The 13734-nt window shown below is 43.1% G+C and overlaps 1 protein-coding gene across 6 annotated transcripts in view; it reads left to right on the top strand.

Annotated features, from left to right (window-relative positions):
* The window catches only part of LOC128736537 (3-hydroxy-3-methylglutaryl-coenzyme A reductase), a 70105-nt gene extending 63312 nt beyond the window's left edge, over positions 1-6793 (top strand). For 5 of the 6 annotated variants that reach the window (XM_053831038.1, XM_053831024.1, XM_053831030.1 and 2 more), the window contains exons 3-6: positions 2982-3069; positions 3659-4231; positions 4366-6045; positions 6130-6793. In XM_053831038.1, coding sequence (XP_053687013.1) covers positions 2982-3069; positions 3659-4231; positions 4366-6045; positions 6130-6217 — 2429 coding nt within the window. In that variant the 3' untranslated portion in view covers positions 6218-6793. Of the gene's footprint in view, positions 1-2981; positions 3070-3104; positions 3390-3658; positions 4232-4365; positions 6046-6129 lie in introns of those variants that run through there. The other variant, XM_053831059.1, reaches the window with a different exon arrangement.
* The last annotated feature ends 6941 nt before the right edge of the window (positions 6794-13734 follow it).

The following is a 13734-nucleotide window of genomic DNA, read 5'->3' on the forward strand; positions in this document are numbered from 1 at the left end:
CCATATGTTGATAGAGTTTAAGTTTTAACATTTTAGGTGGATTACGAAACATAGTCTTCCCTGTCTACACGAAACATAACGACGAACCAGTTTGTTTACTTTGCTCGTTTGGAGCCTCGATTTGACGGTTTGATTGGTGTTTTGTGCCACGCTCTTTGCGCGTCTGTACTTTATATACCGTCTGTACTTTCAACCACAAAACTCGTTTCAGGTCAAAAAGTTTTTCTGAAAATTGGAGCTTAAAGAGGATCTGCGTAATTGTGGTAGCTGGTTATCAAAACACCATCTGCAGCGAAAAAAGGAAAAAGGAAGATTAGTTCCATTGAATTCCACTACTATACACTAGGAAAATTCCAAACAATGCAGCTTATTTTCGAAGCATTCCATTTTATTGATTCTCGATATTCCAGTGTCTTCAGTAGCGTCACTAGCAGCCAGTACCATAAACGGCATATAGCAGCTCTACTATCAGCCTGGTTAGTAAACGTACAACGTATGGAATATACAACAAACCCCATAGTGGTTCTCAGTCTTTTATCCAGCTTTTAACTCCTATCCCTACCTCCTCGTGGTACCAGCCGGAATACGAGCAATCTTAGCGCAGGTCGGGTAACCAGCCCCGGTGAAAACTAAGGTCGTATGTTGACAGTAAAAGGGGAGTCCTCGTCCTCGTATCAGTGTGGGATGCTAAACAGTAGTACTGTCACGATGCTCCTCCGGCGACACAGGGGATAGGTGCAGGTCTTACACGCAATGCCATGAGGTTGCGCTGGAAGAAATAGAGTGCGAGGACATGAAAAAGCTGTATCGTTCTCTGGAAACGCAAACGCGTAAACTCTAAAAGAAACTGAATGTATCCCGCAAAGGCTTTGTGCTGCGAGCCACAACATGTCGAGATAAAGACGGAGGGTTCTTGTCGAATGAATGTGAGGTGATCGAAAGGTGGAAGCAGTACTACAATGAACACCTGAATGGCATAGGGACGGAATACGAAGGCAGCAGGAATAATGCCTACAACGGAAGAAGGGCGATCAGTTGGAATGTGAGCTGAGAATTATCGAGCGATCACCACGTATAAAGCGTTTTCTCAGATCATCTTTCGCCGTCTATCGCTGCTAGCAAGTAGATTCGTGGAAAGTTATAAAGCCGGTTTTATGGACCGGCGATCGAAATCGTCCTAAATCTTTGTGCTGTGATAGATCCTCTAAAAGTGTCGCGAATACCAAGTCCCTACGCACCACCTATTCATAGATTTTAAGGTCGCCTACTATACTATCAACCGTGAAGAGCTATGAAAAATACTAGACGAAAATGGTCTTCTCGGGAGGTTGGCAATACTGATTAAGGCCAAGATGGATGGTGTTCAGTGCCGTGTGGGGATATCGGGAGTGTTATCAAGCTCGTTTGAAACACACAGGGGACTTCGACAAGGCGATGGTATTTCTTGTTTCCTGTTCAACATCGCGCTAGAAGGTGTTATAAAACGGGCGGGTTTTAACATGTAGGGCACGATGGAGTGCTCGATGGTTACACCAAGTTGAGCCTGACGTGGAAAGTGTGCGACAATCGAGAAAATATGGACAGACAGCCATGGACCGAGTTTGTTAGCGGAAAATTATTATGCATATTAAATCCTGAGGGACACCGCACCAGGATAAGAAAGTAATTCCTTGCAGCCTAGCCAGCGTCATCATTAATAGTATATAGTGTATTAAGGTGAAATTAGTCGTTATCGATTCTGACAATATCAAAAGCAGTTTTTTTGTTCGAAACAAAAATTCTTTTCATGAAAATATATTCGCTGTGTTCAGATTGGTAAGAAGAATGTAGTATTTACTTTTTTATAAACAATCTCCTGCTTTTGGCTCCAAAAACTGCTTCCGAAATTGGACTCTTCGACGAAAAGCTAATGACTGCTAGTTTCCCGTTAATGCAAAACATCATTGTCTGGTTTATTTATGGCAAAACCAGTTTCAAAGAGAAGCTGTTCTATTTGATTGTGTTCGTTTTCACTACCGAAAAATAAGTTTTCCATATAAAATTCGATATGCGTCACAAACGCCACGTCAATGGCTGCTACGATGATCGGCCGATATCACATTCGATTTCTAACAGCGCCGTTGCCGTGTTTGTCGTTTGGTAAACAACCCCTTCATTGAAATCGCCACATGTAAGAATAAGGAATATTCTTGCTATTTACCATTTTTGTTGCCTTGGAAGATGTTGTTATGTAATGTGTTTGTGTTGTAGGTAGCAGGTGCAACTTATTAAAAAACTCAGTAATAAGTGTTTGTCATATGTTGTGGTCAACTATATCCATAATTTACGTGTAATAAATATATTGCAATACAATAGGCCGTATGAATAAAAGAGTTAGAGCAAACTCTCCCATAAGATTTACACGGGAATAGCAAAGCAAACTGTTTTATTCATACGGCCTAATACATTAAATTCATACATTCACTGCGTTTTTACATAACACTATATTGTAACTTATTACACTTAAGTCTTTTTTTACACAGGGGATGCGTGGCGCGTGAAACTACTGCTTAAAAAAACTGCGCTTATTTAAAAAATGATGTAAAAAAACTGTGTTATTTCAAAAATCGTCATGAAAAACCGCGTTATTTCAAAAATCATAAAAAACATGTATAAAGAGAGTTGAGTCTATATTGATTTCAACTAAATTTACTTCAATTTTATAACATTTTTGTTAAACTGCTCTGATGCAGATTGGTTAACTACAAGCAAATAGAATCATCTAAAAATATTTGTTGAAATTCCGGAAGTCACTTTGGCGCTCATATACCTAGGTATATTCTACATTTTTTTCCTGCTTGAAAATGTAAACAATTGGGGAAGCAACGAAACACATACAGCGATTGAATTATTCATATAAAATATTCAGTTTTTGCAATGTGTACAGATGAAACAAAGCTGTAAAACGATAATTTAACATTACGTCTTGTTTCTTTTTCTAGGTATCGCCGGACTTTTTACGGTGTTCTCTAGCTTCATTTTCACCTCGACAGTGATCAACTTCCTTGGCAGTGAAGTTTCCGATCTTAAGTAAGTATAATTGCCACCGTCAATTATTCGAATGCATGTTTTACAACGCTTAGATATTGGCTATTCGGCGACCTTCATCAAGGTATTAAGTTTGTGTGACTGGCTCAAGCGCAGGAAGTTTTTTATACCGTATCCAATTAAAGCCAATAGCTGTTATGTACTTGATTGCAATGAATTTCGTTGAGTAAACTGTTCACAATAGGTAGTGGTTAACAACCTGAGTTGTCATTTCCGGTTCCAAATTTCAATGGCTTTGATTGCAGTGGAGTGGTTTAAGCATAAGTTAGAAGCACAGGGTCAAGATCAATCTCATTTTATTGGTATGTAATTTAAACATTTCGACAAATTACACACGTGTTAGTTTGATATATTATTGCTTGGTTTGTGTATAAACGTTTCTTTGATGTACCTACCTATTTCTTATTTTATATAAATATTTTACCAACAATATAAACAGAATTCATTTTTCTCGATTTTTCATAAATTAATAATCTACCCTCTATCGTTCGAGTAATTGGCAAAATAATGTTAAAATACATAAACATTAAAAATTATTTGATTTGAATTAAAACTTAATTATTTATTTTAGGGATGCCTTATTTTTCTTCCTACTTCTAATCGATTTATCGAAAGCCGGTATTTTGGCACAGTTGGCATTATGCGGATCAAGTCAGTCAGAAGTTACAACAAACATTGCGAGAGGTATGGAAATTCTTGGACCTGCTATATCTCTAGATACGCTAGTCGAAACATTAGTCATCGGAGTTGGCACACTGTCTGGTGTTCAACGTCTTGAACTACTGAGTGGTTTTGCTGTTTTATCCGCTATAGTGAATTATATCGTCTTCATGACATTCTATCCTGCATGTTTATCACTTATACTGGATCTTTCACGAAATGCAGGAAATCTCATTCAGAAAAATAAGAAAGAAAATCTTTTGGCTCGTGTGCTAACTGAAGAAGACCAGAAACCGAATCCAGTTGTACAGAGAGTTAAACTAATTATGTCTAGCGGACTTATGATTGTACATGTACTTAGCAGATTAACGATTTCCGAAAAAGATGCCGACACAGCTGAACAGATCATTGCTTCTCATAGTCGGGAACACTTAGCGGCACTAAACAAGACTGAACCAAACGACATTTCTGAATTTATTATGAGGTAAGATCAATAGTCATATTTTCTTCGCATTTACTTTTCTTTAAAAAACAGTGACTTGACTTAAACAAGAACTTAGGTTCATATCAGATCAAATGAAAATATACTCTATCTGTAAGCATTTTTCCTAATTACAGGTGGCTCTCGATCAGTACTGAGCAGATCGTGATGTACATCCTGATCTTTGCATTGGGCATTAAGTTTGTTTTCTTCGACCGTCACAATCTGTCTGATCAGATTTTGCTATCGGTAGCGAACGAAGCCGCCGCCGCCGCTGCTGCAGCAGCGCAACGCCAGAAGCAACTTTCCGTTGTACAACAATTGGAACCAACTGTTATTTCCAAATACGAGGAATACACTCCCGCAGTTACTTTCACTCTAGCAGAAGTTATCCCTGTAGTTGAAAAGGCCACTCAGAGCGAGCTCAGCTTAATGCCAAACCGGCGATTGAGAGTCAAAAGTATGGGGGCAGATGATGAACTTGAATTCGACGATCTAGAGGATGAATTGGTAGAACGAGAACCCAGGCCGTTGGAGACCTGTTTAAGCATTTTGAACGATATTGAAGAAGGGGCAGTTACCTTGACTGATGAAGAAATAAAATTAATTGTAAAAGCTGGCAATGGATATTGCCCATTGTATAAGATTGAGAGTATCATCAATGATGCTGAACGGGGCATTAAAATTCGAAGAGATTTGATTCAGAAAGAGGCCGGTCTCCCAGCAAATGCGTTTAAACATTTGTCTTATAAAAACTATGACTACTCTAAAGTCATGAACGTATGCTGTGAGAACGTGCTTGGTTATGTGCAAATTCCTGTGGGTTATGCAGGACCATTGATTTTGGATGGAGTTCGTTATTATGTTCCAATGGCAACAACAGAGGGTGCATTAGTTGCAAGCACTAATCGGGGTTGTAAAGCCATTTCATGTCGAGGTGTAACTAGCTTTGTCGAGGATATTGGTATGACACGTGCTCCATGTATCAAATTCCCCAATGTTCTGAGAGCCGCTCAGGCTAAACGATGGATAGAGACAGCAGAGAACTTTGCTATCATTAAGAAGGCTTTCGATTCTACCAGTAGGTTCGCTCGTTTACAGGAGTGCCACATAGCTATGGATGGTCCAGTGTTATATACCCGATTTCGTGCTTTAACGGGTGATGCAATGGGAATGAATATGGTTTCCAAAGGGTCGGAAATGGCTCTTCGTGAGGTTCAAAGATATTTTCCAGATATGCAGATTATTTCATTAAGTGGAAACTTTTGCTCAGATAAGAAACCAGCAGCTATAAATTGGATCAAAGGCCGTGGAAAACGGGTTATTTGTGAGGCAATTATTCCAGCTGACAAATTGCGTAATATTTTAAAAACAAATGCTCGCACTCTTGTACAGTGTAATAAATTAAAGAATATGACCGGATCAGCAGCAGCCGGAAGTATCGGTGGAAACAATGCACATGCAGCAAACATGGTAACTGCTATTTATATAGCCACTGGTCAAGATCCGGCTCAAAATGTAACGAGTAGTAATTGCTCTACGAACATGGAATTGTATGGAGAAAGTGGCGAGGATTTATACATGACTTGTACTATGCCGTCACTGGAAGTTGGCACTGTTGGAGGTGGTACAGGATTACCTGGACAAAGTGCTTGTCTTGATATGCTTGGTGTAAGAGGAGCGCATCCAACGCATCCAGCTGAAAATTCAAAACAACTAGCTCGTGTAATTTGCGCTACCGTTATGGCCGGAGAGCTCAGTTTGATGGCTGCCTTAGTCAATAGCGATCTAGTCAAGAGCCATATGCGTCATAACAGGTACGATTGACATGTTTTCGTTTTCTAGCGGTAGATCAATTCCTGTTTTTTTTTTCAAATTTCTAACCCTTTTTTTATTTACAGATCCTCGGTAGTGATAAACCCTGGTGTGACGGGATCCATCCCAAATAACTTTAGCCAATCGGCCGCGGCGAGCTCACCAAACCACTGATGTTTACTTTTTATGCAATCTACCTCAGCGATGCGCGGAAGAAAAAGATAGAAATGCCAACAAAGTCTAGAATCTTAAAATCATGTAGATTTGTTGTTTGCAAACCAAGTGATTTTGTAACAATACTGTACCAATAACATTGAGAGTATAAAAATGTCGATGATTGATTGTGTAAACAAAATAGTGTCTTCTGGCGAAAGGAAGGTAGAAGCGTGTAATGCATAATGCAATGCAAACGTTCTCGAAATACTAAGATTCTTTCATAAAATGAGGCAAACGTTTAGAACAGAAGCAGCTAGGAGCATACACTTACCATTCACTCTAATGTATATAATTACGAAATTGAAACATCACTTCATTTCAAATAGCTGATCTTTTATGACAAATCAAAATTCTTTTGCGCAAAATTAGCAGTAAATTTTTGTTGAATATGATGCATGCAATGTTTATTTCAAAAAAGGAATTGCCGAGAGCGATAAAATGTGCGAACCTATACACATACGAGACAAGTATGCTTTGCTGAGCATTTTATGATTTTAAAATAAATTATTTATAATTTTACTTGAATGAATATATGGTGCTAACTAAGAATAGTAGGATGGAAGACTTGACTTACTTAAAAAAAAGAGAAAATTCCTAATTATCAAATGTTATATGACAAAATTACGCGAATACTGGCGCGGTAACCATAGCATGGCGTTAGAGGAAATGCTTCGTCAAACACGAGCGTCTGTTCACCAAGGAGGTGCGGCCCAAGCAGCGTCTGTTCTCCATGTTAGGGGCGGCTGATTATTATACTCGTCCTCGTGCCAGCAGGGACTCTAAACAGTGCTGTGCACGATGGTCCTCCGGCGAGACAGGGGGTTAGGGGCAGGCCCAAAAAGCCGCCCTGGTAAATCAAAACGTTACCAACAATGAAGAAGAAAATAGGGATCGAAACAATCGGTGTCGACCTACGCGACGAAATAAGGACTACGATTGGAAACTCGGGACATGGAATTGCAAATCGCTCGGCTTCCCGGGTTGCGATTGGATAATATATGATGAACTACATCCCCGAAACTTCGAAGTCGTAGCACTGCAGGAACTTTGCTGGACAGGACAGAAGGTATGGAAAAGCGTGCATCGAGCGGCTACTTTCTACCAGAGCTGTGGCACCACTAACAAGCTGGGAACCGGCTTTATAGTACTGGCGTACTATAAAGATGCGCCAGCTTGTGATTGGTTGGCAACCGATCAACGCAAGGATTTGCAAGTTGAGGATTAAGGGCCGTTTCTTCAATTACAGTATTGTTTTTTGTTTATTTGTATAAAAATATCAACAGGCCTACTGGCTCTACTGATACACTTAAACTAGAATCTACGCGCTAGTGCCAGGAAACGAGTTTTCAGTACCTCGCGGCTGACGTTTAAATCGACGCTATGTATAAATCGATTGAAATGGCGTTGCAGACCGATGATTGTGCGAAATGTGCTATAGTTGGTTCGCCGATGCGGTACACGCAGAAATGGACCGTTGCGTAGAACACGACTTTGGGCGTATATGTTGAGGTTCGCGAGTAGACATGAGCAATTCACTCTCGAGGTCAGCATGTCGGCGACAGCCATTGCTCTGATCACGTCGCGACGAGTGTTCAACAGGTCAAGATTCATGAGTCTGCAGCATTGTTCATAGCAGGGCAGCTGAAAGGGGTCGTTCCAGGGCAATCTTACTTACTTTACTTTAGTGGCAACGGTCCGTTACCGATCCTGCGCCGAACGAATTATGGTCCTTCCGTACCGTCGGTCTTGGGCTGCCGTTCTCCAATCCCCACGAACACCAGCTGAACGTGCATCGTCTTCGACAGCACACACCCACCGGGTGCGGTGTCTGCCTCGGAGTCTACGGCCTCTTCTTGGTTCTCTGCTGAAAATAGTTTTGAATACTTGGTACAGCTCGTGATTCATGCGTCTGCGCCACACTCCATTTTCTATTTTGCCACCAAGTATAGATCGCAGAATTTTACGCTCAAAAACCCCAAGCACTCGCCGATCAGCTTCCTTTAACGTCCATGATTCGTGTCCGGGAAAGAGTCACCGGGAGGATTGGTGTTCTGTAGAGCGCCAGTTTTGTGCGAATTTGCAAACTACGGGGCTTCAGCTGGCTACGTAATCCGTAGAAAGCCCGATTTGTGGCTGCAACTCGTCGTTTCACTTCGCGGCTTACATCGTTGTCACATGTCACGAGTGTACCAAGGTATATAAATTCCTCCACTACTTCATATCGTTCCCCATCTAACTCCACCTCGGCACCAACACCACTTGGGCTCCCACGTTCCCTACCAGCAACCATGTACTTCGTTTTGGCGGTATTTATGGTAAGTCCCAATCTCGCAGCTTCCCTTTTAAAGGGCCTGAAGGCCTCTTCCACTGCTCTACGGTTGATTCCGATGATATCGACGTCATTCGCAAAACCAAGAAGCATGTGAGATTTCGTGATGATAGTTCCATTCCTTTCCACGTTTGCCCTTCGTAATGCACCTTCCAAGGCAATGTTGAATAGCAGGTTAGAGAGTGCATCCCCTTGCTTCAGTCCATCCAACGTCACGAAAGCAGCTGAGGTCTCACCCGCTATTCTAACGCATGATTTGGATCCGTCCAGCGTCGCACGAATCAGCGTAACTAGTTTCGTCGGAAAACCATGTTCTAGCATTATCTGCCACAACTCATTTCGTTTAACTGAATCGTACGCCGCTTTAAAGTCCACAAACAGATGGTGTGTCCGCAAGTTGTACTCCCGGAACTTGTCTAGCAACTGACGCAGGGTAAACATCTGATCCATCGTGGAGCAACCCTCACGAAAACCCGCTTGGTACTCGCCGACGTATGACTCCGCTAACGGTCTCAGTCTGCAGAATAGGATACGGGAAAGCACCTTGTAGGCAAAATTGAGCAATGTAATTCCTCGATAGTTTTTACACTCCATTCGATGTCCCTTTTTGAAAATTGGGCAAATGAGGCCATCCAACCACTCCTCCGGCATTTGTTCTTCCTCCCAGATCCTGACAATGATCCGGTGGATTGCTTCGTACAGCCGCTCGCTCCCCGCTTTTAGAAGTTCAGCCGGGATACCGTCCTTTCCAGCAGCCTTACCGTTTTTCAGCTCACTGATTGCCTTCTTAACCTCCTCCTGTGTTGGTGGCTCCATAGCTTGACCATCGCTTACAATTTCTATTCTGTCCCTGCTGATCTCCGCATTTACCTCTCCATTCAATAGCGTCTGAAAGTGCTCCTTCCACCTGGCTGCTACCGCTGTTTTGTCGGTAAGCAGGTTGCCAGCATTATCATTGCACATCACAGGCATGGCAAAATTCCTGCATCTCACCGTTTTATAGAAACTCCGTGTGTCGCTCCTCTGCGCCGGCGAGCACGTGCTCCTCGTACTCGCGTTTCTTTAGACGATGGATTCTTTTTTCCGCAGCTCTAGTCTCTCTGTATCTCTCTCTGTTTTGGCGCGTTGCTGCAGTGAGCATGCGACTCCTGGCCTGGTTCTTTTCGTCTGTCACTCTCTGGCATCCGGCATCAAACCAGCTGTTACGCTGTCTTCCACGCTTCGTGCCTACCACCTCTCTCGCGACTGTTTGGATGGCACCATGGATGTTCCTCCACAGCCCATTTATATCTTCTTCTACCTGCTGTTCTGCGATTCGCTGGTCAAGCTTCCTAGCGTACTCCACTGCTACGCCGTCTGCCGTTAACCGCTGAATGTTGAACCGCAGCGTCGTCTCAGTGTGAGCTTTCGCCGTGTTCGACAGCCTTGCGCGAATCTTACTCACTACGAGATAGTGGTCAGAGTCGATATTTGGTCCACGAAAAGACCGTACATCGATAACATCCGAAAAGTGTCGACCGTCAATCAAGACATGATCGATCTGAGAGCTAGAGTCTCTATTTGGATGCCTCCAGGGTTGTTTCCGAATATTCAAACGCGGAAAGTAGGTGCTACAGATGGCCATCCCTCTGGCCGCGGCAAAATTTATGAGCCTCAGAGCGTTATCATTGGTCGACAGATGGAGGCTATGTCTTCCAATAACTGGACGGAAGAATTCTTCCCTCCCGATCTGCGCGTTTCCATCTCCGATGATGATTTTCACGTCGTGTTTTGGGCACTCTCCATAGGTCCTCTCAAGTCTGTCGTAAAACTCGTCTTTAGCATCATCGGATTTATCATTTGTCGGTGCGTATAAGTTGATTAGGCTATAGTTGAAGAATTTGCCCTTAATCCTAAACACGCATATACGGTCATCTACGGGCCTCCACCGGATAACTCGTTGGTTTTGTTTTCCCAAAACTACGAAACCGACTCCGTGTTCAGCTTTCTTACCGCCTCTGTAGTAGATGTGGTACTTGAAAGAAGTGCCTGCAATAGGGTCTACTGCACGGAACTCCCTTTCTCCGGAATTTGGCCACCGAACTTCCTGAATAGCAGCGATCCCCATTCCGAGTTGATGCAGCTCTCGAGCAAGCAAGCCAGCCCGTGCCGGTTCGTGGAGAGTTCGGACATTCCAGGTACCAAGTTTCCAATCGTTATCCCTTAATCGTTTCCTTGTCCCTTGCCGTGTCCTATACCGATTGTTCCGTCCTGATTTTCTTTGTTCGTTGTTCGTGGTGATTGAGTTTTCGGTATACTACCTCATCGGGGTCGCGATACCTGCATCCCGCTGATGGGTCTGCAATCTTAGGTATAGCTTGCGGGATACAGCATTTCATATTCAGCCGCCCGTTACGAGACAGACGCAGTGTGAGCCGCCCCTCATCTGGAGAACAGGCGCTCTAGTTCGCACCTCCTAGTTTAGCTGCTTCACTAAGTACATGAAGCATTTCCGGGTAAGGCCATCGACCGTCATCATTTGATTTAGATCTGCGTGGAGGCGCCAGGTGGGAGCTTGAGAGAGCCAGAGCTATGTTTGACGCTCCTTCCAGGTAACTCTCTCCATTTCATACCCAGGGCAATCTACGAAGTGCAAAACGTATGAATCGGCGCTGCACTGACTCGATTCGGTCAACTCCATTTTGGTAGTAAGGACTCCACACAGGAGCGCAGTACTCAAGGTTGGACAGGACAAGAGCACAGTAGAGAGCTCTGAGGCAGTAGATGTCGTTGAAATTCTTGGCGATCCGCATGATAAATCCCAGATTCCTGCAGGCCTTATCGACAATATATGCGATGTGCTGTTTGAAGTCAAGCTTGGAGTCAAGCAGTATTCCCAAGTCCTTGACACAGTTTTCGCGGTGTAAAGGCACGTCTGATAGCATGTAGTCGAAAACGAGAGGGTTCAATTTCCTTGAGAATGTAATTATTTCACATTTGTCGGAATTTAGCAGCATGCGGTTAACTGTGCACCATTTTGCTATAATCAGTAACATGGAAACATGTAAACCGATTCCCATACTGTTGGGAAGACACCTGTACTGATTGATAAACTGAACAGGTGGCTCATCGGAGCAGCCAAGGCGTTGATACACTGTTTCAGCAGAAGAGACGGAATACCATCCGGTCCAGAAGAACGAGAGGATTTTGGCTTCGCGGCAGCTGATATGACCACCGTGTCGTCGATGGAAACGTGAGTTAAACAATTGCTAAAATACGGGGACGCACTGGATGGCTGCGGAAATTTCTTCTCTTGTTAACTGTTCGTCAGTAAATACACTGGAGAATTTCCGCGCGAATAGTTGGGAAATCTGTTCTGTGTTACTGGCAGTTTCACTACCCAGGAACATTACCGAAGGAAGCCCGTTGTCCTTCCGCTGTTCGTTGACGTGCTTCCAAAAGGATTTGGGATTCCTTTTCAGTCTACGTTCGATGTTGCTCAGGTAGTTCCGGAAGCAGGAGCGACTCAATCGTTTGTAACACGTGTTGATCGACAAGTAGTGGTTACGGAGTGGCAACGTTCGATATTTTGAAAATTTCTTGAGAGCGGTCTTTCTCTCGGATTTCAGACGTCGTAACATAGCGTTTACCCAGGGTATCTGCTTCAGAGCGGGCATGGTGCTTTTTGGGACATGTCTATCGATAGCGTAGTTCGGGATATTGGAGAATGTCATTGCGGCAGAGTTAACATCATCCTTGTCCAAAACTGCATCCCAATTGATGCTAGTCAGGGTTCTTTGGATTTCCCTGAAGTCCGCACGGGCGAAATCATAGTAAACGATCGGTGATGCACTAGTCACGTCCAAGACGTATTTATTGACGGATAGTAACCATCAAGGGTCCAGCTCCATCGGAGTCACGGATAAGGTGTCAACAGCAGGGTTACCAGGTGGTCTAACGGCTGGAGTTGCAGGTGGAACAGTGGGGATAGGGGGAAGCCATACCGCTGGATTCGAGCGAGCGCCGTCGAATTCCCTAAAAGCGATTCCTTGTGGCCAACAGTCGGGGGCCAAAGCCGCAGCTTTGTATTTCAAGGGAATGCCAACCTTGAAGGACACGAAACTTCATCAATGTCATCAATGTGCACTGCCCACACGAAGGGAGACCCGATGACGAGAAGGAGGCGTTCTACGCGCAGCTGGAGCAGGTGTATGATGGCTGTCCGCGACGGGACGTGAAAATCGTTATCGGTGACATGTTGATTGCGCTACTGTACGAGCCGGTTCAACCTCACACGCTATCTAAATTCGACGTCGAAAGCCAAACCCATCCACGCCCTGTGCCTGTTCGGAGGATCGTCTAGCCTAGGGAGAAGTGTCAATGTCACGATGTACAAGTTAACCAAACTGTTGTGACCGAATCAATCATTGTTACTTAGAAACGTGGATAGGATGCTGCTTGAGGCTTAAAGTAAATTATATAAAATTTAATATACCTACATAACATCAATTTTCTATTACATAATTTTTAGAAGTTCGGCTCTTTAAGTGCGATTCATTTATATAAGGAGATTTATTGACCAAACTCGTGACTTTAGTCATGACCTTGAAATGCGGTCAGGCATATATTAATATTTTTTTGAAACGATGATTCTACAATTGATGAAGGGACGGTAAGGGAAAGTAATGAAGAAGGATTTTTTCGGGAATGAAGGGGAAGGGTGGAAAGGAAGGGGGGGCAGTGTTGCCACATATTCATCTGTACTGCAAGCGGCAAAAATCTTTTTAATCTGTACCTTTTCTTCCAAAAATCTGTACCAAAATCTGTACCATTAAAAATAATTATTGCATAGAAAAATTTGGTTTGTTAGCATTAAAAAAATGCACGAGTCTCAAATCATTTATTTGTTTGATGATGTTTGCACATATCTCTGCTAAACTTAGATATAAATACGTTTTGCCTTTCTACTATATAAATATATAGTATAAAGGTATAGAAATCACTTGGAAAACCGGAAAAGGAAAGAAGGTCCTGCGGGCCGAATGTCATATACCATTCGACTCAGTTTCGAAAACTGAGCATTTTCTGTGTGTGTGTATGTATGTGTGTGTGTGTGTGCGTGTGTGTGGGTATGTAACGCTTTCAATCTCACTCACTTTTCTCGGAG

Source organism: Sabethes cyaneus, chromosome 1 (genome assembly GCF_943734655.1).
Source record: "Sabethes cyaneus chromosome 1, idSabCyanKW18_F2, whole genome shotgun sequence".
Lineage (NCBI taxonomy): Eukaryota > Metazoa > Arthropoda > Insecta > Diptera > Culicidae > Sabethes > Sabethes cyaneus.